At 38.9% G+C, this 26516-nt stretch overlaps 1 protein-coding gene across 3 annotated transcripts in view; it reads left to right on the forward strand.

The window, feature by feature from the left end:
- The window catches only part of zfhx3b (zinc finger homeobox 3b), a 171753-nt gene that overhangs the window by 119827 nt on the left and 25410 nt on the right, over nucleotides 1-26516 (forward strand). For all 3 annotated transcript variants that reach the window (XM_066713793.1, XM_066713795.1, XM_066713794.1), the window contains exon 5: nucleotides 17376-17483. In XM_066713793.1, the coding sequence (XP_066569890.1) occupies nucleotides 17376-17483 (108 nt within the window). The remainder of the gene's footprint in view (nucleotides 1-17375; nucleotides 17484-26516) is intronic.

Below are 26516 nucleotides of genomic sequence, written 5' to 3' on the forward strand. Positions count from 1 at the left end.
ACACGTGTAACAGGAATTAATTGGGGCTCTGGTTGTGTTGTGTTGTCCTTTCAAATAACTAATTTAAGCTTAAGGCCCAAATGCTCCCATGAAAGAAAGTTTTAGTTTTTTCGGTACACCCACAAAAGAGACAACCTGTCCATGATTTTTGAAGTTTCTCTACTGTGACTCCTGTAAATGTTCCCCTTACAACACATTTGCTGTTTTAATATGATAATAAAAATGTTTAACTAAGTGTTCACCAAGTGTTCTCTTATTTTTATTATTATTTACTTATTTTTAAATGAAGAAGAAAAATGTATACCTCTCCCTTAAAACACTACTAAACTAGCCATAACTATCATTCCATTTGTTGTGTGTGTGTGTGCGTGTATGGGCACTGGGATGGGAGAAAACTTTGACTTGGTCCATTTCCAAAAGGAGAAGAAAAAAAAAAGTAGAAAACAATATTAAATAGATCAAACGGGTATTTTTTTAATTTAAGGTGAAACATTCACAGCATTACAATACAAAGGAGAACCAGAATCCACCAGTTTAAGGCGCAGATTATTATTCAACACATGCATTCCTCTCACAAAAGCCCTGTAATGGGTTCCACATGTTGCACAGAGCGAGAGTCCGGGCTCCTCCAGCGCTGGCCTGGCCTTCCCCTCCCCTGCAACCCCTCATCCCCGCACCTCCGCAGGTGGGGAGAGTAAAGTTCCCTGCGACTCCATTAACTGGTTCTCTGCCAGGCTAGAACAACAGGGATCCCTGGGACTGACCGGCACACTTTCTCTCTGTCCATCTCCATGTGAGACAGTGGAGTCTGTGAATTAAAAAAAGCCAAGGGGGAAAGGAGCAGGAACAGCTTATCCACCAGTCTATGAAGGCAGGGCCGTGAATTAATGCTACTGTTGAGCCTGTCTCTCCCGCCCCCCCCCCCCTTTGCTGTTAGCCGGGCCCAGAGAGCCAGCCTGCATCTGATTTCTTCATTACAGGCCCTTTCATTGACTTGGCTGCACTGAACTGATGAACTGAGGCTATGGACAAGAGCACATAATTGGGAGAAATGAATTCTTATCACAGGCTCTCTTTGGCGGCAGCAGCCTGGGCTGGCGGTGTGAGTGTGTTCAGGGCCGAGGAAGGGACGGTCGTGATGGGGGAGAGCCACCGAGGTGAACGACTCTCTTATTTCTTTGCTCAGTAAAAACGGAGCCTCATCTAGCAGGTTTGATTGGCTCAGCGGGAGACCTGGGTTTCTCCATTTCTCCAGGGCAGCAGGAGAAACGGAGGATCCATTTCTCACAGAAGAGTGTGGCCTGTGGTAACAGTCAAAGAAGTTGTCGGCATAGCCAGTCAGCACTAACCCTGTCCTTCCGACACTTTTCATAAGTGTCCCCAACCCTTCCAGCAGGAGAAAAGGAGTTCTCTGAATACTAGGTTAGGACCATCAGCCTGGTGGGGGTGGGCAGAGAAAAAGACTTGACGCATTCTCAAGGTTTCTAAAATGGTGTAAAGATTATGGTTTGTCTGAGATGCCAGCAGGTTTAACGGTGCTTTCCTATATTTTCGGGTATTTGTCATTTATTTTCTGGGGGTAGGAGGTAAAAAAATGTTTTGTGCCATTTGTTAGTAAACATAGTTAAAATATTTTATTTTGACATGGACTTACTGACATTGTTTTTTTTAATTTAGCAAGTTTCATAATCATTTAATGAATCTGTTGTAGGCTGTAACACACTGTTTTTATGTGTCTGGCCCTCCAGTTTATTTTTCTGGCTTAGACAGCCCCCAGGAGAGAAGTTGCCGTCTAGTTAATATCTTGGCTCTCTTTGCTGTGTTGCTTCATCATCCATCACACCACCCAAATATTTACCTATAGCATGAATAATTGATGATATTACCTGCCCTGACTTTCACCTGCATTTCAATAAAGGACTCCTGATAATTAGAGAAATGTTTCCAGTGCACAGTAAACAGCAAAAACAAAGACAAACAAAGGGACTTGGTTCTCCAGTCTGCAGGAGTTTGAAAGCGGCGGCTGGTATAGTTGCGTGGAACGAATTTAGCTGAGCCTCGTCTCCGAGGGGAGGGTTATTAGGCACAATTGTTAATCCCCTGCATTGCCCGAGCGAGACCAGGCCTCTCCAGCTCTTCCCTTACTAGCTCATTTCCATGCTTATTTGTGGAGTCAGCATAATGGCCCAGCTAACCTTTCATTTCACAAATGTTGCTGATGTGAACCTGAGACCATTAAGCTAACAGTTTCCTCTGAAAGTTAGAAAGTAATATTAAATTATCTGGTGGCGCATCCCTCATAATCTTCCTGCACTGCATAAATTAATAAGCCTATTTAGTAGTGCATGCTGTGAGGCTGCCCTGTCTTTGTGGTTCCTGACTTATCTCTGCTTGGCATGTTCTTGCGCTGAGGTAAATGGCCAACCCTTCAGAAACAGTTGCCTTACCAGTGAGAAGTCTGCATCTGGCAGTGTGCTGATTTGCCCCAACACATCCGCAGGCAGTCAGGTGAATAGACTGTTTGTTGTGTAATGTTCCATCACAGAGGAAGTGTAATTTGTTTATCATAGTTTGATTTCATTCTTTTTTTTTTTTTTTAATAAATCACCAACGGCAGTGCAAAACTTCATACATAAATGCCTGAGCCATCCTCAGTTAGGGGAATCAAAAGTTGAAATCAGCGGGAGGATGTTCTGTGTGTATCTGCTGAGGACAAATTCCAAAATTAATTGAATGGATGCTTTTTTCCTCCCATTCTTTGTCATACAATGGCTGTAGTTCAGTACCTTGTGTACCGATTTGACTTCTAATGCATAAAGTTCCAACATAAATGGTTTTCTGTCCTGCTTTGAAAATTGAATCTTTCATTTAATATTTTCAGTTTTTCATATCTTTAGGTCAGAGATTAATTGTCAGCATTTTAACTTGAAGACCCTTTGGCACAGTATTAGCTCTGGTTAAGCTAAGGTTAGGAGAGCACAGGGGACAGACTGTAGCTGCAGCAACCTATGAGAGTCAGCGTTTATAGTAGCTCGGCCACGCAGAGAGTTGGAGCGAGTGTGTGCCAGGGAGAGAGAGAGCGAGCGAGCGAGAGAGGGAAACAGCAAGAGCGAATTACAACAGTAAACGGCTGTAAAGTGCGGATATTTCGGGGCTCAGCTAAGAATTAAATCTCCACGACTGTCTGGCTGCAGTTAAAAGCCCAAATAGTGTGCAGTAGAAAATTGAAAAGAAATGAAGTGTGCTCACTTGACATGTGTGACCCTAGCTGGTGGAGCTGAATACAGGAGAGCTGGCTGTGGAACTGCAGTCAGTTTACATTATTAGGACTCGCAGGAGAAAGAGAGAAAGGAAGAGAAAGACAGAGATGGAAAGAAAAGGGGAAAGGGACTAGGGAATACTGAAGGCCAAACTCTTCCTACACTGACAAGATTATCATTTGGGAGCAGATTTTTTTTTCTTTTTTTTCTTTCCTTTTCTTTCTTTCTTTTTTTTTGAGTCTCTTATGCTCAGATGATCTGGCGTCCACACAGAAAATTGGTAAACTGATTAGATTTAGATTAGCATAGACTGATAAGAGATTGGAAGGATATACTGTTGAGATTAAACAGATAACTAGATAGACTGATAGATAAATACCGTATTTTATTCATTCCCCCAGCTTATATCCGTTTCTGTGTTTAAGGTTTAAAGTCAAACTAAATAAATAAATACATAATTCAATATTGCTAGGCCTGTTGAGATATTAAATTCATATATTAAGAGAACTGCATAGTAACAGCTCGTGCTTTGTGGTGGAATTTGAACCTTCTGTAAGTATCTAATCACAAAAAGAGATATCTTATGTAACACTTCTTACATCTTGTGTTTATAAAAAAAATCTCTGGGGGAAAAAAATATATTTACATATTTAAATGTCCTGGTGTGGAATACGATAAATGGAAATGTTTGAATAAAGCCTAGATGTTACACCCATTATTTGTATGCCGTAATACTGCAGTGCTTTGTATTCTGATTCGGCCTGTGATCAGCCTGCTATGTTTAGCCTCCATATTTTCCCATTCTGCTAGATTTAGTTATCGTTTTTTGTCATTATGACTGTATTCACTGTACAAACGATGAAGTGCATCATCTAGTTCGCATTACAATACAAATAGAGGTAATGTAGTTAATGGATGCTATGAAACATATATCCGTGTGTTCTAGTACCTACCCACTTTAGTTTGTGTCTTTGTGTTTTATGCATATCTATAGCACAGATATACTTTGACAATTAGAGTGTGAGGTGAATCCAACATGATTCTACTTGATTCATTATTGACTTTGATTGAAATGGAGAAAAGGGAAATATACGATGTGGCGGTATTTGCTGGTAGTATCTTATACAGGGCTTGCCGTGTGTCGTGTGCTTGTATTCCGGGGGGGTGGCCTCCTGTGACACACGAGGGGCTCTCACGTACCTGTACCCCTCCCTCCTCCCCCAGCAGCCCTCTGTCCCCGGCTGCAGGTCACATTCCAAGGGGATAGGAGGAGATTCATTCCGTAACCTTGAAATTCATAGAGCAAAATTGTTTGAATGATTTTGAACGGAAGGAGGAAATTGCTTTTTTTTTTTTTTTTTATGTATTTATTTTACCGAATGATCTCAAAGATTAAATGTGCAGAGATTTCTAAAGCATCAGGCATGCAAAGAAGAGATGGGAGTGGCTTCATCTAAAATACACAAATTGAATTTCTACGTGCAAAACTGTGGTTTTGTTTTGTTTTTATCCTATTTTTTTTGTTTGTTTGTTTTTCTAACTGGAACATGCTTTGTTCCAAAAATATCTGGTCAGTATTATGTCCAGGAAATGTAATCTGAATGCAGAAAAATAATTTAATGAACATCATTGTATGCCACTTTTATAATAATTCAGAGATATGCTAAACATGAACTCCTATATTAATGAATATTACAGTAATGGATCTATTTGATTTCCGCTATTAGTATTAATAATTATTATTACATTATAAAAAAGAACATTCCGTTTTTTTGTTGTTGAGTAATATTTATTATTGTAAATAAAAATTGTTTTTACATCAGATTTTCATGGTGTGTTAATATTATTATTTTACTTACTTATTTATGTATGTATTTTTTAATATGTTCACACATGGAAATATATAGCTTAGTCTAAAAGGCCTTGTTTTTGCCCTGCCATTTGTCTACAGGTTTGGGCTGTTTTGCTTGGTTTTATTCTTGTCTTGATTCTTGTTGAATTGCTTGTCCCAGCTAAGTTGAGATCTGTGATGCTTTTGCACTTTCCCGACCCCCTCTGCCATCACACTCCTGCCTTTTCCCTCACAAAAAAAGAAAGTCCCAGCTTCATTCAGATCAAAGTGTTTAACTTTTTAATTAAAAAAAAAAAAAAAAAAATCTGAAAGAAACAACCACCCGTTTTCCTATTAAAGAGAAATGTCAAGCGCGGTAGTGGAGCGCTAGTCTGAACGTGTCCCTTTGTTGTCCCCCCTGACATTGCAGGCTAATTTTTCATGGTTATTTGAACTGGAAAATGAAAGAGAGGTTTGCGATTATTTCCTATAAATGACAACACAATCGCATTACGCTTCAGTACAAATGCAGAGAGGATATTGCCTTTTCATATTTCATGTGAAAGTAATGGAAGGGATATGCAAAGAGAGAAAGAAAGAAAGAAAGAGAAAAAGAGAAAGAAATCACTGAGTGTTTAATTTTTATTAAAATGAACCTGATAGGGGGAGAACGGAAAGAATATCTGTGTGTTTGTGTGTGTGAGAGAGAGAGAGTGAGGGTGTGTGTGTGTGTGTGTGTGTGTAGTCTTATTCCTGTTGATATTTATAGTGGTCTTATGACCATGTTCATTGGACTTTTTTTTAAATGCTTTTATCAGCAATCTGGAAAGGGATGCTAATGGCTGTTGCCAGCTTGTGAGATGGGTTTCTTAACTACCTGTATTGTTGAAGACCCAGGATTATAATTCAGGGAGGAATTCGTATAGCTAGCACTGCACTGCTTCATGACTTAAACATGTGCAATCTGGGTAGCACGCCTTTTCACAATGAATTCAAACTTTCTTCTTCTTTTTTTATTGTCTCTCATCCAGTCCAAGCCCTGTACCACTCTATGCGTGTTATTGGAATACATGTCTAAGAATGGCACGATGAATACTGTATGAATCCCTGGCTCTAACTCTGCAATGTTGCCTGGATTACATGCCAGTTCCTATTTGTCTGCCTGTCAGTGCTGAACGCACCTGGTCACAGTACTTGTAGGCCCTATTCCTGTCATTATGTTTGCTTGTATCTTCAGTCTGTGCCAATGCAATGTAGACCTGTCAGATTCCATAGACACATGTACCAATGACTGCTATGTGTTAATTTACCTGTCGCTGTACAGTACAGGTTTACCTGTCAAAACTCAGCTACTTTGGAGCTGGACTTTACATTGAAGTTGAAGAAACTGACGAAAGGTCAGCAAAAAAAAAAGCATTGTTTCTCAGTTCTTTGTAAGTGTGTTATTAATTAATTAATTGGAAGGCAAGAATGAGAAGTCACAAAGACTTTCAACCCAAGTTAAACACTTGTAGCTCAGCAGCTGTTTGCATAAATTGTCCTGAAAGTGTTAACGCATTATTGTAAATCTTTAATTATTTTCGTATTCGTGTACCTTTCAAACTGAGGTACAGCTTAATGTCTGACAACTAATTTAAAGCGGTCTAAGAAGCTTTTTAAAAAGAAAAAGAAAAATCTAGTTTCTGTAAGTTTGAGTTGCAGACACAACTGAGAGGAGAGTTTGTTTGCCTTGGGAATGAATGACAGTACATAAGCTACAATGCGCATTGATATGATCCATGGAGCTACAAACTTACATTTAACACAGACCAAGGTGTACATAAAACTACACCGGCCCAGCTACATTGATTTCTAGACTAGCACCTCTACAGTCTGATCTGCTGATAGGTAGATACACTCCAAAGATATGCAAATGTGTCGATCAATAAATAGATAGGCTGAAATCCTTCCGACAGTCCGCTGTATGGGTGTATAGCTAGACACCAAAGGGAAGAGAAAGTAGATAAGTACTTGTTAATGGACACAGATACGTGACTGATGCATTGACAGGTAGGTAAATAGACAGAGAAACGCATCCCAAGATTAAAGGAACAGTTTGGAAAGGAACATTGATGAACAGATACAGAGTACAGTATGAAAAAAAAAACATGCATCTAAATCACGATTGTGCTCAAATATAGTTTTTGAATGAAATGAAGGCTGGTTCATGCTTCATAATTACATTGTGTGTTGTTTTTGCGCTATTCTTTTGTTATTTTTTAATAGAAGACATAAATCTTAACCTTATTTATGGTTATTTCTTTATTTTTAAAAGACGTTAATAAAGGTCTTGCGCTCTTGGTTGACGTTCTTGCGAGATGCGGAGGGACTGAGAGTCGCTTTCTCTGGGGGGAGTGCTCTGCATCCTACCTGGTAATTAAAGTGCGTTTGTGGCAAAAGCCAAACACTGGGTGAGATGAGCTATGAACAAAAGGGCTGTGACAGTTTCAGGTTATGTGATTTTATGCCTTTTTTTATGCCAAATGAAAAATCAATACCTTTTCTGGGTTATACATATTCAGAATGCCTGCAATGTTTCCATCCCGATTGTGAAATGGGCGTATAGGGCTTCCTCTCTGGCTGTCAGAACTGTACCATCGCATTTTCCGAGCCACTGGTGAATATTTCAGAGTTGATGTGATTGCCCTTCGTGACAACGTTAATGTTTTTTTCCTTTTTTTTTTTTTCTTTCTTTCCTGGTCTCACCCCCCCTTTCTGCCCTCTAGCCCCCCTCCCCCAGCACGTCTAGAAATAGGTGAGGAGAGAGAGAGAGAGAGAGAGAGAGAGAGAGAGAGAGAGAGAGAGAGAGAGAGAGAGAGAGAGAGAGAGAGAGAGCCCTGTCTATCCCCTCTTTGTGTAGGAAAATAACCTCAAGGCATCCATGTGCAATGTCCGGTGAGCTCTCAGCCCTCAGCTCAGGCTTTTAGCCCAGTGCTTGGCAGGGAAAAGCACATCCAGCCAAGTAATTCTCTTTATAATGTGTGTTTGTACATCTGTCACAAGGAGCCTAATGGCTTTCCTTTGTTGTATTTTTAGTTGAGCAGGGGCAGAATAAAGAGCCCCCAAATGTGCTTGCTCTTTAAACCCAGAACACAGGTATTATAATTCATAGACAGTGCAAGGTTTGCCTTAGAAAATATATTTATATTTTGTTAAAACAAAAAGTTAAAACCCAATAAAATTATATGCATTATTATTTGTAGTATTATTATTATTAATACTACTACTAATAATAATAAAGCCTTTCCCATGACTCCTGAAAACAGTTGGAAACCAGATGGCCATTTCCACCTTTTTAAATTGTTTTTCAGTGGCTTTTAGAATTCATACAAAATGTATTCCAAAAAATACAGTAGTTATGAACTAGTATATATGTATGTATATATGTATACACTGAGTTTATTTTATTTTATTAAGTTGTATTTATCTCCATAAGCTTTATAAGAAGAAACTGTCTACACAAACTACACTGAGATGCAATATAGTGTTTCATTAAAAGCAACTAGTATTTGGAAAAATATAAGCACTTATTTTATTTTATTTAAAGATATTTTCTTAAATTGTAATATATGTTCGGATTAATGGATTTGATTAATGAAAGTGGTTAATTATACCAGTTGTATTCTTTTACATTAAATATTCATGGATGTAATGTTGAGTAATAATAATGCAGTGTACTTTGTTTTGGAACAATCTGTTTTAAGTTGAATGGGGTATTTGGTCATATCTGCTCCATTTTGGCAACCATGCACTGTGCATAATTGGGACTTTTTGTCCATCTTGGATTACAGGTGTGGGCTCCTGTCATTTTACAACAGAAACAAATTATACATGCATATCTGTAAGAGAAAGAGAGTGTGTGTGTGTGTGTGCGCTTTTTAGTATGGGCTTCCTGAGGTTATGACATTAAAAAATATGTATTTCGTTAGTGCGTTATAATAATAATAATAATAATAATAATAATAATAATAATAATGATAATAATAATAATTATTATTATTATTATTATAAGTGTCTGCTGAAATCTACGTACATTTGATACCATGCATGTCGGTGTCCATTTGCATGTCTCTCTTTCAGGGGAGCTGCAGTGAGGGATATGTGCTATTATTTAATTGTAAATGTATACAATGGCTTCTCATAATTTAATCTAGGTTGGGGTGGGGGGGAAACATATTCCAGTCACATGCGTAAATTTGATTTTTCCTCATTAGCCCCTTTGTCAGCTAGGGCGCCGCTTTCTCAGTGAGGACAGATAAAATGAATTCAGCCTGCCTGACCCACAATGACCTGCATGTGCATAATGTCCACTGAAATGGCCAGTGACTTTGAAAGGCTAGGAGGATCAAATTAAGTGTTGGTTCGAAAGACGAGGACGGGGGTGGGTGGCGGGGGGTGCAGTATTGTTCTAAGGCGGTGCAGGCAGTCCCTGCTGTTTGTGATTAACTCGCAGTTTAAAGTTTTTTAGCTATTTGCTGCCCTAACCCCCCTACCCCCACCGCTTCAGCCCCCACCAATCCCCCCTGCTCTCCCTCGCTCTCTCTCCTGCCCCATGGAGACACAAAGTATTCATTCACATTTAGATCCGTCCAACTGCTCGTGGGGTCATGTCAGGGCCAGGAAGGGGAGCGATGCATGCCGTTCAAGAGACAGGTTAGGAATCTTACACGTAATGTAGGCACATACCACCAGAGAGATGCGTCCTTTTAAGCAAACAACAAAGGTACACTTATTTTATTTTTTAACTTCTGTGGGGTTTGGCAGGGGGTGGGGGGGTGGGGGTGGTCAGGGGGTGGGTGGGCAGGAGGAGGGGAGCAGTGATGTGTTTACTGTGTGCGTGTTTGTGTCAGTGCCGTTTGTCAGTGTGTGTGTCAGCGTGTGCATGTGTGTCAGCTTTTGTGTGTCCTCACTGTCTAAGTTGTTGTTTTTGGTTTTGTGTTTTTTTTTTTTTCCCTCAGTGCATCATTTACCTTCTTCAGCATGTTTTTAACTATGTTCCCATCTGGATGCTATCATAAGTTATATATTCTATATACATATCAATTATGTAAATGAGAGTGTTTATATAAAAGTACTTTCATCCTTTTTCTTCATTTTGGTTTCTGAATATCAAATGCTGTCATGTCAGGACATCTTTCTGACAGCCATTAGCATGTATTTCACAGTTTTTATTATTATTATGAATGTATTTTTTAACCTTTTCCATATTTAATTTTAAAATTGTGTTTTTTTTTCACTGTGCTCAGTCAACTAAAATGGGACAAACTCAATGGTGGAAAAGTTAATGGGAGGAGTGGGGGGGGGATGTATCAAACTTACAGATTTCGAAACAAAAAGCAAAGTTTTTACAAAGACAGAAGGTGTGTTGTGTGCGCATGTGTGAAGGCTTCAGTCAGTCTGTCACTGTTGGGGTTTAAGTTTTTTTTCTATGGAAAGCTCAGTTAACGGTTTGTTTCTGTGGACTGTCTGTGCCATTAGGCTGATGTGTGTGTTTTCCTTCCCAGTGGCTTACTGACGTGTGTGTCAGGGACACTGTTTGGATTTTCTGTGGGGGCGTATTTTGAAGGGGTGTGAGTGTTTCTCAGTGTGTTGTGGTTTGGGAGGTGGGAGGCAGGGAAGGGGGGGGTTAGTTGGGAGAGGGGTTGGGGGCGGATGGGGGCGCAGAGGTGCTGATATGAGGAGCGGACAATGCATGAAAGACCCCAGCCTGGGGCCTGTGTCCTATTGTCCTGCTGTACACTCCTGTCACTTTCATTTTACACCAAGGGGTCCAGAGTCACTACTGCTTTGATAGGGGGAAGGGGAGGGTGAGGGAGAAGGGGGGATGTGGTGGGGGGTGATTTTAAAAGAAATCTGGGAGAAAAAAAAAGATAGAGAGGCTGTGAGGTGTGAAATAAGATTGCTTTCATCTGACAGTGCTGTGTAAAAAGAAGGGAAAAAGGAAGCTGCACTGCCTGGGCTAGAGTGAGGTGAAGGGCAAAAAGAAGAGCAGAGGAAGTGTACTTCAAAATTCCAGTGCACCCATAGAATCCAGGTTACAATAATAATAATTAATTGATCCAGAGGCTTAAATAAATGCATGTTGTTATGAGGATGAGGGTGTTCGTGTCTGTCTGCTGAGCACACAATCCTGGGCTTTAGCTCTGTGAGGGAGAATCAGTGGAGATTTTGCGGTTGTTAATAAAAGCAGCAATTAGTTAATTGATTGGTGCATTAATTGATGAATAATAGTTTTTTGTCAGAAGCGGAACATTCCCAAATGGAGGGACAATGGTGGATGTACGAGTTTTTTTCTGACATGGTGTCTTTCAGTCCTGGAGGAACCCTTTACTCAGTGTCTACGTCTGTTTTATGCATTTTGTCTTGGGAAGCACTGTGCTCCCTGATCAATTTGTTACTTGCTGGCATGTCTTTCACTTTTTTCTGTCTCTCCAAAACGATCACTTTTCTCATTTATCTTCTGATTATTCCAATCACCCCAATACCACATCTTCAGAGAGCTGTCTGTTCAACTCTTTACTCAAGTAGTTTTATCAGGCTGCTCTGCCCCCCCCCCCCTTAATTTTCACATTATTTCTTCTTTTTTATTTTTGTCTTTCTGTCTTCCATGCATTTGTGCAACTCTCCGTATTCCGTCTCCGCATCTCACTCCCTCTCTCTCACGCTCTCTCACAGCTTGTGTAGGGTGACACCTATAGGCCTGTCGGAGTTTCCACACTCAGAAACCGTTACACAGGGTGCAGAGATACCTAAAGCAACCTGAACTGGCTGGGACAGACAGGTGCTTGGCAGTACTTGTCCTAGTTAGGCTTAAGTTCAGGTTGACCTCTGATTACTTAAACATTTTTTAATAATAATAAATAAGTAAATTGAGTAAGTGGGGCAAAAACATATGTATTACTCGTAGTTTACATAGGGTTACAGACTTGGGACAGTAAAGGACCTATACAAATGGTTTTCCTCTCCATATATTCATGAAATTGGGTGTGTCCACAAATTTTGCTCTAAGGTCATCATAATGCAACACTATTTGTTTCCAATAGAATTAAAGAAAAAGTTGGAGGGTTTTGCCACTGGCAGAGGGGGGTTAACGAGGCTAATTAATTAAAAAGCAACCTTTAGGTTGTTGTCCTTCATATTTTATCATTTATTTTTTAAATGGCCTCTTACCATAGCTTTAAGTGTTTCTACCAATTTCCTCTGAGTCTTAAGCTATGACTACATTTTGTACGTCTTCAATTTGCAACCTACTCTTAGGCCAGTTGTGACCTTTTATTAATTATCACTGCATTGGCTTTAATAATTGTGTAATATCATAGGAAAGGAAATGAGAAATAAGCACAATGTCTTGCCACTTAAAGATGCAGTGCCACACAGAATTAAATATATGCATTTGTGAATATATTACACATTTAATGTTACAAGTCTTGTGGTGAAAATGTCATATCTGTGCTTAGGAAGAAGAAAAAAGAGGAATAAAATATTAGAAGGAAGAAGGGAAAAAAGGATGTTCTCTATTTGACTGTGAGAGATCTGTCTGGAGAATGTTAAGATGACAGCTGCTGTTCTCTGGTGAGGAAGAATCTAGTAAAGGCTGATGTATGGATTAATATCATGTTTCAACAAAGGAAAACGTTTGGGTGTAGAATTATACATGAGTGTGGTACAGCTTCAAATTACAATAAAACCTTTTTAAAGGTGTAAAACTTACTTGGGGATTATACTGTAATCAGAGTGTGTCTGCCAGCATAGCTTTACTAATTCTCTAAGACTTTTCTGGATTTTTTTTAACTTCCCTCAGACTCGGGCCTTGGTGGTGGCTGTCTGTGGGTTGTTTCTTTTTCCCCCTTTTTTCTTCTTATTGTTTTCTCCCCTCCTCCTAGGGATCGTTAGGGCTCCATCGCCAGCACAGGATGGGTTCTGTTGGACGGAAATTGAAGGTTGCCTTGGTAACATAATAGAAACATGCTCGATAATAAAAGAAAAAAAAATATGCAAGTGGGATCTTGGGAACACTTAAATGTGCTTTTTTTACTCAAAGCCAGTTATCCCACTTAAATACCTTTATTTAAACACAGGATGACTGTCTGCGCAGAGCAATAATGCCTAACAACATAATCCATACACCAATCATTCACTTTTAAACTGAAGCAGTTCCACGCGGAAACAAGCAGGGATGGGAAACCTTTGCAGGGCTGATTGAGTTTTTCTTGAGCTCATGTTGTCGGTGTCAGAGAGGTGATATCTGTTGTGGAGTTTAGTCGATGAAAATCACTTTAATACAGTGATAGCAATAATAATAATGATAATAATAGGTACAATACTAATAAGGAAAAACAAAATTGCAGTGTTTCTGTAAATCATAAATTCACTGGATGAAAACAAAAAGGGGGTTCAGAAAGGTAAACATGATACATATATTTTTCCTTCCTAATTCCAATGCTTTATTGGAGAAAAACATTAAAATGTCGTAGATGAGTCAGTCCAGATTTGTCAAAAGCAAAAAAAAAACCCACCTGTAAAATCTTTATTTTATGACAGCACTCTCAGGTGCAGTGCACACTAACATCTCATGTACCACAAGAAATCCAGGGAAAGTGAGCAGTAATGTTGAAAAAGCCAGTGTAATATTCACCCCCCCAAAGAAAAATCATCATATAGATTACCAAACCAACATTAAAAGAAGATAAAACACACAATAAAACAAATTAATTTAAATCTCACCATGGGTTCTAATTTTAAATACAATAAATAAAGTGGAGCAGGTTTATGGGCTGCGATTTGTTCCGTGCTGTAGTTTCTCTCGTCTTCTGAATGGAGAGCCTCCTGGTGTTGTCTTGGCATTGTCAACATCAGGCCTTTTTAAATACATTAAAGTTGGAGACAGGCCTCCCATTGAGTGGCAGCCCGACAAGACAACACAAAACAAAATGGAAATGATAAACAAAACCAAACAAAACAAAAAACTGCTGTCATATCACACTGCAAAAAAAAAAAAAGAAATGAAAAGAAACAACACCAAAAAACAGATTTCACTGTTAAAGACGGATTTATTCAGCATCCCCTTCCTGACATTTGTTTTTTTCGTTCCGGGGGGACTGAACTGCGCAGAAATAACCTACCACTAAAAACACACCCGCCGCCGTAGTCCTGTGATTTATTGTACTGCTGCCGCTACTTTCCAGATTGCGAGATAAATCAATTCTGTCCGCTTGTTCCATTTTTAATTTGATTATTTTATTATTTTGACAATCTTGAAGACATTACCTACAATGAGAAAATTATAGAAGCTAATAGAATCTCACAGCTGTATGGATTTTGTTTTAATGTTGGCATTTTATTTATTTATTTATTTGGCTTGGTTGGCTTTTTGGGGGTTTTTGTTTTTGTTTGTTTGTTTGTTATTTTTAATTACTTTTCTGCCTACCACTACTGTAAAAAAAAAACTCAGCAACGTTACGTTTAGGGAACGATTTTCATAACAGAAGCACTCCGGGAGCATCAATAATTAAAACAGTATAACAAACAGTGAAATTACATTCTGTCTGTGCAATGGAAGAGGAGCAATTTATACAAGTGCATCCTTAATATGTTACCATTCTACATATGCCTATTATGTGTCTAGTATATCTTTTTTGTTAGTTTTTTTCCCCCCTGCAAGTATGAATATAGAGATGTAGATCATTTATATTTATATTTTTAATTGCACAAAAACTCATTTCCTTCTATCGCTCTATTGTGCCTCATTAACAGCTCAGAGAAATTAGCAATAACAAAAGACTAGAAAATAAGATATATTATCATTACTGCTGCTGTTTAACATTGTGCTCTTCTAAACATTTCCCAGGAAAGCACACAAAAGAAACAGGTTTCTCTCTCAGCTTTGGCTGCTATGAAAGCATGAGAATCCTCCGCGATGCTAGATTTGGATTACAAACATTCAAATTAAGGGTAGCCGGCTGGAGATTTACAGGTACAGACAGAAACTTGCTGAAGACGACGCTAGAACCTTCCGGAGTTTGCATGGAAATGTAGCGCATCCGGATTTGTCTTACATTGTCTGATCCGTGTAGCACTAGTATTTTTATTGAATGGGAGAGAGAGAGAGAGGGGGGGGGGGAAGCCCTTAGCTTGAATTGTTCCACTTCTTTAAATTTGATGGGGGACATGTCTTACAATCCCCAGGAGTCTGTATTTCTTTTAATTCATAAAGGAAGAAGACAATAGAATTTGAATGAGGAGCACGAGACAAATGAAAGCCCTCATCCTGTCTGCTTTTGCGTCCTGATGCGAGGCAGGAGGACAGGGGCGAGACAGACGGACCGCTCCTCTGCTTCCTGCTCCCTTTGAATCTATTTATTCATGTGATTCAATTTACAGTGTCTCGCTCTTGCCAGCCTTAAGCATTTGTTTTGGGTTTTTTTCTTCTCTGTTTGTTTGTTTGTTTCTTTCTTTTCTGCCTGTGCATGTCTTTGTATCAGAAATTAGATTAAAGCAATATTAGGGGATAAATAAAAGCATTTTGCAGACGTGGGGGTGAAACTGCACGTTTTACCGAGTGATTCAAGGGGCGCAATTGGAAAGTAAATTGAGGAGCATTCAGAAAACAGTTTAGATGTAACAAATAATTAATAGGCATCTCTTCATGTCAGACCTGGAAATGTTGTATGTATGTTTTATTATTATATACTCTGATTGCTGCTGTTGCTTTTCACTAGAAAAAACAGCAAGCAGATCCCATTAATTAAAATCAGTGTTGAATCTGTGTCTTAATGTTGTGAAGGAGGTATTATTTCAGGTTGAAAGTAAAGAGGGGGAAAAAAATCTAATGTAAAAGTAACAGTAGAGGTTCATTTTAGTAAGTTGTGGTCTTGGAGGTCATATGAGCTTTACAGCTGAATTCACAAAACCCTCTCTTAGTGTCAGACTCCCTTAGTTGACTAAAATTGACTGGCCAAATAAATATTTAAACAGGATATTTTTTTTGTTGTTGTTCTTGCGTCGTCAATATATCAATAATCCAATGTGTAGAGAGTGGAGTGTGGAAGCGTTTTCAAAGAACATTTAAGTACATTTGCCAAGAATTAGCTGACTTCTGTAATAACTGATTGGGGCCTATTGACTGCAGCGAGGTCTACTATTGTTGAATCAATTGTGTCATCTATCAGTCGCACTACTTTTAAACAAACTTAACAGAGAGAGGGGTGCAGGGAGTCACTGGAGGGAAATAAATAAGATTGATGCTCATTTTATTATCTATTTTTTTGCTCCCCCCCGCCTCTCTTCTGCATTACTTACAGATGACATTATCGGTTCTCCATTGTTTCGAGTTCATTCCTTTTAAATGGTCTGGCGTATTGACCAGATGCTTTTAAGGTGGGGGATTCTGTGATGGGGTTGGCAGAAAAATGAATTATAGGGATGAAAAAGTTTTAAATATTTATGATTTTATTTTGCATTACCTGTGCAATTACACAGTAACACGCTTGAAAAATGTAAAGTGCTCACATTTGTAAGTAACAGGGCCGACTGCTGTTCTGAGTTTTATTTATGAATCTGCGGAGAATGAAACAACTCTCTTCTCAGTGTAAGCGCCCTTACCGTCCAATTATTTTTGCTGTCTGCATACTTCTAACCTCTTTGGAAAATGTGTGCATGTTTCTACCACATATATGTGGCTTTCCATACTTTTACAGCCTTATTAAACTGAGGAAGCTATAAAGACATTTGTGTCATGGTCTCGTATGAATAAGCAATTACAACTTAAAAGTTATGGTTGTTTTTAACGTAAAACTGACTAAGTTACATATAATAAAAATTATGATGATGTGTATGATGATGATGATGATGATGATGATGATGATTATTTAAAATAATATGCTCTGGTAGCAGCATTAAAGGTTATACATATTGGTTTCTTGGGCAGCTGTTTGGTGGAAAAAAATAAGTCTTGGTTTCTTTAAAGATGAAATGATATGCTCTTACAGGGAACTCTCCTTCCATATATTCTGTTTTATTTTATTATGCATTCTGTAATGCAGTAACTCTGCTTAAATTAAAACAAAAAAAATCCCTCTTTGTTTCATAATCTTGTAACTGTATGTCAGTGGCTGTAATTGTTATAACCTCGTACAGGAAGGAAGGGGAGGAAAAAAAAAAAAAAAGCTGGTGCCGTCCCTTTAAGTGTATCAGCCAATTCTCATGGAGAGGTGATTTACATGTCCCGTCCTCTCCTCCCCCTTCAGGAGAGCTGAGTGAGGATGTGGAGGCTGCCAGTGAGACCACCACAGAGCAGGAGGACCAAACCAAAGACAGAGAGAGTGGGGGGGAGAAGGAGCTCACCAAAGGGACAGGTAAGTGTCTTTGTGTCTTTAAACAACAACAACAACAAAAACACCATTCAGAAAGGACACCTACCCCAGAGCAGGAACCAGGCAACTCTTTATTTCTACTTTGGATTTGTTTCATTACAATTTATGTGATTCATGAACTCTTGGGAGTTGATGAGCCCCCTGCTAAAATCCACAGAAACCTGATTAATTGAGGCCTTCAGACACTCAGTCACAAAATGCAAAGAATTCTAAAACAAACTTTGCTGAAGAATGTTTCGCTATTTGTCTTCTCCAGTGTTATTAGATGGAACAAATCTTGAGAAATGTCTTTTCTTAAAACAAGACTCGTTTATTTTAGTTTTCAGGGTTGTCTTAGTGTGTGTGCGTGGGGGTGGGGGGAGTTGCTTTAATCACAGGACAGCGCTACCCTCTGACTGGCACAGTGTGGTTTAGTATTGGCAGCTTTTGAAATCTTGAGCACTGGCCAAGTCCTTTACTGTAGATTTGAACATGGGCAATACCAAAATAGCCACTTTCCTTCACAAAACTTTCACTTGTCTTAAGAAAAAACGAAAAAGCAGCAGTAATAACAATAACCCTCAAAGTTATTTTGTAGAACTTCTGAAGACGGTCACAGGTAGCAGAGAATCCCATCCCATCATGCCATTTGAGTCTGTGACCACAGGACGGTAATTGTGGTGATGAAACCGCCCCCTGTACTGTGCTTGCAGTCCTAATTAGTCACAGTTCTAGGTGCTGGACACAATATTAGAAACCGATTGTATAAGGCCTAAATAATATAAGGCCTATATTTAGATTTTTGTAATTGTTTGATTTATGTAATGTATCTTTAAACCAACCACACAAACAAATGTATGTGTTGGTAAAAAGAAAAATGTTTCTGCTTTACAAGAAAAAAAAAAGAAAAGCAAGTAAGCAAGCCTAAAAGTGGCCAGAGTGAGTTTCCAGTTCAGAGAGATGCTGTGTGTTTTAACTTGAGGAACAAAGAGACTTCACTGGCCTTCAGTGCTGCAGCAGGGGTCTAGCCCGTGGCCTGCTGCCTCGGAGGTGAAGTCCTGCTTTTTTCAGTATTGAGGATCCATTGGTTCAATCCCTGCTGCTGGCGCTGGTGTATTCCCAGGTAACGCAGGCACAACACATTCAGGATTAAATTCCTACTGTCGGCTCCCCGCAGCTCCGAATCAATGCCTGTGTGATGCAGTGTATAACCGCTCCTGCACTGTAATATAGCGGTTGTTTGAGTCGTAAGCATAAAGTGGAAGTGCTTTTGACAGCTTCCCACTGATGTACCCCCCTTGCCTTATGGCATCATCGTTGGCAAGGTTAGAGGTCCTTGCAGGGAGTGCGGAAATTCTCCACGTCACGCTCTGTTGGGGGGCCTGGAGATGACTTTCTGCTCCTTAAGCAAACATTCATGTGCTGCTTATATTATGATTATGATTATTAATTATTATTATGATTATTATGACTACAATTATGATTATGATTATTATTATGTATTTTTATGGCAGTGGCAGGTTTCAGGAATGTTTATTGCCCAGTTTATTTTATTTTTTCCTTTACTTGCATCATTCCTTGAGATTTGCTGCAGGAAGCACAGTGTCTGTTAGAGGAATGTTTTTGTAAAAACAAACACTTTGCTTCTTCTGTTATTTTACTAGTGTTATACTGTTAATGGCTCTATTGATCACTCTTGAGATGAGTCCTTTTGAGTGATCAATGTGAAGCCTTTCTGAACAGTGCTGTTAAAGTCACTGTACAGTGGGTTTGTGCAGTGGGGGTGGCTCCAGACCTTGTCCAGGCTACTGGGAGAGGGGACACCCCAGGGTTTTGCTCAACCTCCTCTGTTCCCCTTCTTATATATATAACTGGATATAGCCCTTATCCTTTATTGATATGCTGCCTTTTACACATGTATTATTTATTCTCTTTGTTGGTCTTTTAGAGGTATTTAAATTGCAGTGCCAGTGATAATACAAAGCACATTAATGATGTGCAATGGGACTATTTGTTATCCTGAAAGTGACGGTCGGTGATTTAGTTTTTTATTGTATTTTTTTTATTTTTTGTTTTTCCAGAACACTCAGGTTCAGCTCAGCCTTCATCTCCCATTTGCTGGGCTGGAGCTGATATGATTTTTATTTTAATATAGAAATAAAATAAAAGCTTGCGGATTACATGTGAACACTTGTACAGCCTGAACAGCCAGATGATTATTCAAACAAACACTATAATTTGGTGTTTCATAGATTATTTCATTACCAGTAAAAGTATATACATATTTTTGGTGGAATAATAAATGGTATATAGCCTGTGACAGAGGCAGGCAGTGTCCAGAGATTGCTGGTGCGCTGTTGCCCGTGTCTCTGCAGGCTCCTGCTGTTGTGAGCAATGCCCCCTGCTTTACAGCCGCTCATCCCAGCTTCTCATTAGTGTTCAGCCCCAGTGAGGCTACCGAAAGAAAATGACTCTATTCAACTAGGTTTCCACAGTCAGGTTGCTTTTTACCTCCTGTCTTACATCTGCATGCCAGAGGTTGATCAGTTCTCCTGACATGATTCCTAGTCTTTTTTTTTTCTTTCTGAGCTGCAGGTTGAGGCCTTTTTCATCTACAGCAGAACATGCCTTGTACTAGTGTCTAGGGCATACAGTAATGGAGACATTCTTACAACACACAACTACATTACTGTATCCATTTTGTGTAAATATGGGGCTTAATGAGACTATCACTGAGTATCAACGGCAGACCTTCAAGGTTATCGTTTTGTGAAGCATTTCAAATATTTTAAACCTGCAATCTATTATTTTTTGTTCGGACACAGAAATTTATAACCGAAAATATTTGGAAGACGAAATATGTTGAACATCAAAAGATGCATTGCTTCCATCAAAATATACTCTAGATGTTTAGGTTTTAAATACATGCATTTTAAATTGACAGTGCAGTGTAAGGTTTTCTCTATTTAAAATGCTGTATTTCTCTTTTATGGGAATTAATACTTCACATGCCTGCCTTAATTCCAGGGGAATACATTTTAACACTTCAAAATCAAGCAGTTTAAAAAGCTTCGCAATGAGCTGTGTTATTAATTATTTACTCATACCTGTGGCGTACAGAAGATGACTCCCAACATTTGAATTTTATTTTTGAAAGGCGTATGATCTGATACAAGCATATTCAATTTATATCCTCCTCCTGTCGCTAGCTAATCACTAAATAAGTGTGTTTCAATGTTTTCACAAAGGAAAGTTGTGCTGTGTATGAAAAATTTACAAGTTCTCCGCAGCTTATTAAAAGCGCTTAGTTAAAAATAGAGTCTGCATTAGTCTCAAGCACTTGGATGCTGTTTGATGTCTGGGGAACTGCCATAGGTGGGGTGCTTTGAAAGGCAGAGAGTAGCCTGGCGTCTGTGTGATCAGTGAGAAGCTAGGTGTTATCTGTTTAATGGCATAATTTGTGCAACATTTATGACTGACTGGTATTACAGCCATCCAGTCCAATTGCTTTTTTTAACCGCACCGAGACATGGTTTGATGCTATTGCTTAAACAAATTGCACAGCGTTCTTTGACCGTCCAAAGACAGCAGCAAAAAGAGAGTGATAGATACCCAGTAACATCATTACCTTTTGAAGTATTCTGTGTCTTGGTTAGGTTTTTTTTATGAAAGGCTCCTAAAGAGACTGGGATCAAATTGCAATTTATCTGCAGATCTGTAGTACTACAACTGCTAGAACTTCCAGTTTCATTGAATGTGTTTGGGCATTGATGACAGTAACTCTCAGTGAAAAGTGTTGTTCAGAAATCAAAGAGTTCATTGTCATAGCAAAACTCTTCCTCTCTCCTCTCCTTGGTATGTAGTCATCTTTTTGCGGCATTAAAACATACGTGTAACCTGTATATGTTACATATCATATATGTATGTTTGACAAGGAACATGTTTGTTATTTATAATTTTCTACCATTTTCATATGCACACCCTAGTTTGCTTTTTAATTATTTGCTGAGTGAGCGAGGAGGTGGGGGGGAGAAAAGCAATAGAAAGCAAAAGATGTGGTTTTACATTAAAATCATTACTTATTTAAACAGTAAATATCATGTTGGCAACAGCCGCAATTTAGTCACCTTCCCCAATAAGCAATCCGGGGGTTGTTTCTAATGCTAAGTATAAAATATTTATAAACGGCTAGCCCCAAGCCTTTTTTTTTTTTTCTCTCTGTCTTCTTTTCCTACGCCATGTACACCTAGCTAAGGCACGGTTAGTGAAATGGAGCGTTTCCGCTCGGGGATGGAGAGCCAAATCACTATTAAAGGAGAGGGGGTATTAATGTAGCGGCTGAGCGCATCGCAATGGGGGTGGGGTGGGGTGGGGGGGTTACGGAAAGAGAGAGAGAGAGGGAGACTGAAGGGGGGGGGTTGTTAATACACTTCAGTGCTGGGAGGCACAGCTACAATAGGATTTGACATGTTTAACATAAATGTATCAGGAGGGGTTATGGTGGTGTATGTGTGCATGTGGGGGGGTCTGCAATTGAGGGTTATGAATAATTCCTCACATCCCCCTCCCTGACTTTCAAATCACTGAACCTGGAGAGGAGAGGGGGGGGGGGGAAGGAAAACAATAAAAGAGAACAGGTCATCCGCTTTCTGACACCGGCAGCACCCAACCAAATTGTTACCATCACTTTTCCTGCACCCCCCCCTTATTTTAATATGAGTCCATCTGCAAAAAAAGGATTTACAGTGGGCCTGGCTCTTTTGTGTACTAGAAAGATGTCTGGTGCAGTATTCAGCACAAAAAAAGCAAAAAAAGAAAAACAAAACCGTACCTTCTGCATATTTAGCATGCTGGCTGATGAGGTTCTGCCGGTGTACATATTTGCTGTGATGCAGTTTAAAATTCACAGTTCTCACAATCAAATGCTAGTCAAGTTGTGAAACACAACCTTTGCACAGCAATCAAAACTGGATTTATATATATATATATATATATATATATATATATATTATTATTATTATTATTATTATATCTCACACCTTTGTAGTTAATGCAGCCATAGCAAAGTGACACAGTTAATGGAAAATGTAAGCCCCCTCTCAGCTATTTAAATGTCTCATATTTCTTATCAATGCTTAAGATTTTTTTTTTTTCCAAAATGTCTTTGATTTTTCCTGCAGCTCTCCTGCCTTGCAAGGTATAGCATTAATTCATCTGTGTTGAACAAAGCAGTAGCAGCCAACCCTTTAACTATCTACATTTACAACATCCAAAGACATGACATCATTGCTATCTTTGATTTTGCCATCACTATGCTTAGAGTTTAAATATGAATTGTTCTATTTAACATTCCGACTTGCATTCTCCTGCAACTTGTCATTTAAAACTGGCACTGAAAAATGCTCATCTGATATGATAATAGTTATGGTGGCACTGTCATTTCTGTTCTCCTGAGCACTTTGTTTTCTGACATAACTTTCAATTTAAAGCTTAAAAAAATGTATTACATCAAATGTTGAAATTTTCCAGTTTGAAAATAAACAAATCTACTTCAGTAAACTCTATGAAAAAAGTAAGTACTGCACTTGTTATTTATTTATTGATTCAGTTTTTTTTTTTACCGTTTCCCTTGTAACTCTTTATGAGAAGCTGATTTAGTAAGCAAAGAAAGATGAGAAAATGTTCTCTTCTTCATTCTCAGCTGCAGTATAGTTTTTTTTCCCAGTCTGTCCTGTGTTTACTTGTTATTGTTAAAAGTGGTTTTATTTCAGGAAATGAGAACATTGTAGTTAATATTCCTCTACGTTGGATTATGGTGCACTGTGCATGATTAATATAAATGGAAAAAGAATGTTAATGAGGTTTTTGAGATATCTATACTTATTTTGATCCTGACAGCTGCACAGCAGCTTTGGTTCAACAAGTACAGAAGTATAAACCACTGTAGAGTGAAAGAGAGGTGTGGTATGACGTTCATACGGGACAGGAACAGGTCAAACCCATTTTCAGGGCTGGGAAATAAAAAGGCTTGATACTACATACTGCAAGTGGACTGCCAAAAGATGTTCTGCTATGTTGGTCAGTATATTGTGTGGAAAACATATTGGAAAGTTTCTAGCATTCCACGAGTTTAGTATTTAATTGTGCAGCCCATTCATTCTGTTTTCTGTTCTTATTAAAATATGCCACAGTAAATATCCTGTTTTAAGCCTGTTTTATTCACCCAGGATTGTGTGTTGCTTGCAGTTGCATTCAAAGACTTGCAAGTATTACATTCTCGTTTATGTTGTTGCCTTCAAGTTCCGGTTTGTTGTAAAAGGGCTCTTGTTTCAGTAGAGTTCTCCCAATATGATCTACCCATAACATTGTATGGAAATATACAGCTCTAGAAAAAATTAAGAGACCACTGCAAAATTATCAGTTTCTCTGGTTTTACTCTTTATAGGTATGCACTTGGATAAAATGAACATTTTTGTTTTATTCTATAAACTACTGACAACATTTTTACCAAATTCCAAATAAAAATATGAATGGAATGGAATGGCTGCCATACATGTAGAGATGCTGATTTAAGAATAAAATTGCAGTGGTCTCAATTTTTTCCAAAGCTGTATATTAATGATAGGTGATTTTCTTTTACTACTAACAATTAACCACTTACCAAACGTGTGGTAAGTTTCCAACATCTTTAATATTTGATTAAAACATAGGTGTTTCAATTAAAATAAAATTGATTTAAATATGTTAAAGATATAAACCTAAGTAGCTACATTTGACCTTATGACCTTTAATATAATTGCAGATTATGTGCATTTTGCATCATTATATCACAAGACCATTGTTTTTTTTTTTTTTAAGTTCCTTTTCAGTACTCCTGCAGTCCACTCCTTCACTTTTAAGTTGAATCTGCAGTTTATAGTCATGCAGTACAGATTGATAATTCCAGTGCTAATTAATATCTCTTTTAATTTTTTTGTTAGAAATTTTGTCTTTGTTGTAGTCAGGCCTTTAGGCCTACAGAAACTGGTCTTTACATGCAATCAAGGTGCTTTTTCATTTAATAAAGTAAGGGTTATACACCAAGGATACTGGGAAATGATGAGCCTTAAGATTGGGTTGGTTTGGTAAAGGCTTTCACTGTAATTTTCTTTATTTGAAATTAATTGATGCAAAGTAATTACCTGAGAAGTATGAGGTGAAATGGAATATAACCCTGCATAGCTCAAGGCTTAAATGTTGGGTGTAGATTAAAAAAAAAAAAACGATAATATTCAGTTATTCTTAGCATACGCATTAAAAGAGAATGACTTGTAGCGCAGGGGAGTAAAACCTGTCTTTTATATTAATGGTTAAATTGCTTAGGGACTGAAATAAAATGTGCTCTGTAATGCTCAGAGCAGAGGGACAAGATGGAGGTAATTTGGCCTCGTTGTTAGAGGTGAGGGGTCTGGGTTGAAATTTAGCATACATTTAGCATAGAGACATCTCATGGTCAGTGCGGGGGGTCAGTTCATCAAAGTTGAGGGATGGGAAGAGAGATGAAAGGGTAGTGGTCTCACTTGAGGGAATATATACGAGGCACTAGAGTACTGGTCAGAGCTGAAGGCCTGGCAAAGAGGTGCTGTGGCCTCGTGGTTAGAGCTGGGTGGATGTGAGGAAATCAGTTGGCATTTGATATTGGCCAACACAGGCATGGGGACTGCAGTTAGAGCAGGCATCCTGGGCTTCTGGTGTGAACAGAGGGTTGTGTGGTCTGCTGGTTATATGTGAAAGAATGGAAGGGATGAGGTCCGGACTTAACCCCTCCTTCAGACAGGCCTGCCGCACAAGAATTCCCTTCTGTCTGTGTCCGTCTGGAACAAACCGGAGCTCCCGTGTCGAATACCAAGAGAGGTCGTTTCTGCTTTTGTAATTTTTCTACTTCTTCAAACAGAAAACCTAATTTCCAGTGTCCGGTCAGCCCCATGTCGCAGAGTATCTGTGCCAAAGGACATGGTGGTAATGACATGATGGCTGCTGTAAAGGCATGCCTTAAAGATTTCAATAGCAGAGAACCCGTGGTATTACTTTGGACTGGCCTGTTTTCGGTCAGTCACTCAAGCTGCCACCCTTTTTTCCCTTGAAATCTCAGGGAGCTGCTGATTGCTCCAGAGACCCAGGGCTGTCTGTATGCCTACATCCCTGCAGGAAGAGCAATGCAGTCTAGTTAGGTGAGAGAAGATGCCAGAGTCCAATTCACTTATGGGACTCCGCAGCATAGAAGAACCCTGTTTACGGAAAGGGGCCGTGAATTAATAATCACCTAATTGACTCTTAAGATTTTTTTTTTTTTCCTCCTGGGCTGTTAGATGTAAGTTCATTCTCTCCGTCTGTCAGAACAGGTTTGCACTCATTGTTAGGAGAGTGTGTGTATAGGGAGGGTGGGGGTCAGCATTTGCTCGATGAGCTGGAAAGGTCAGTTACCTTGCTGGGACAGTTAAGATAGGGGGGAAAAAAACCAAAGAGATGTCCATTTTTTATTTAATAGCCACCAGATGCCTTGACGAGAGAGACAAGAGGAAAGATTGAACAAATCATATAAACAACATTGTAGCATCTGTGATCGTGAGAATGTCTTGTGTGTGTGTGCTGGAGACTTTTATACTTTCTATTCATAGTGCACATCATTGTGTGGGCCAAATTTCTAATATCGGAGTACAAGATCATACGTGGGAAAGTTTGTGTATCATGCTGTAGAACTTTTGTAATTGTGAAATTTTGACAGTCTTTAATTAAAGACTTTATTTAAATCTGAGATCTAATTGCCCGATTGTCTCATTTTCTGCACCACGTTAAACAGTGGCAGAAAGCTGAATCATGCTTCCTCCGCCAAGTGCATTCATTGTGTTCTTAATAACTATATTTCCCTTTGTACTTCAGTTAACACATGTGTAATATCCTGAGATACCAAGAAAAGGAACACTCCCTGCAAGCTGCTGTACTGGTCGAAGTTTATACAGTGGGCTCTTTTCAAACATGCTAAAAGCTTGCTGTGCT

The sequence above is a fragment of the Amia ocellicauda genome, chromosome 9, assembly GCF_036373705.1.
Source record: "Amia ocellicauda isolate fAmiCal2 chromosome 9, fAmiCal2.hap1, whole genome shotgun sequence".
Classification (NCBI taxonomy): Eukaryota; Metazoa; Chordata; class Actinopteri; order Amiiformes; family Amiidae; genus Amia; species Amia ocellicauda.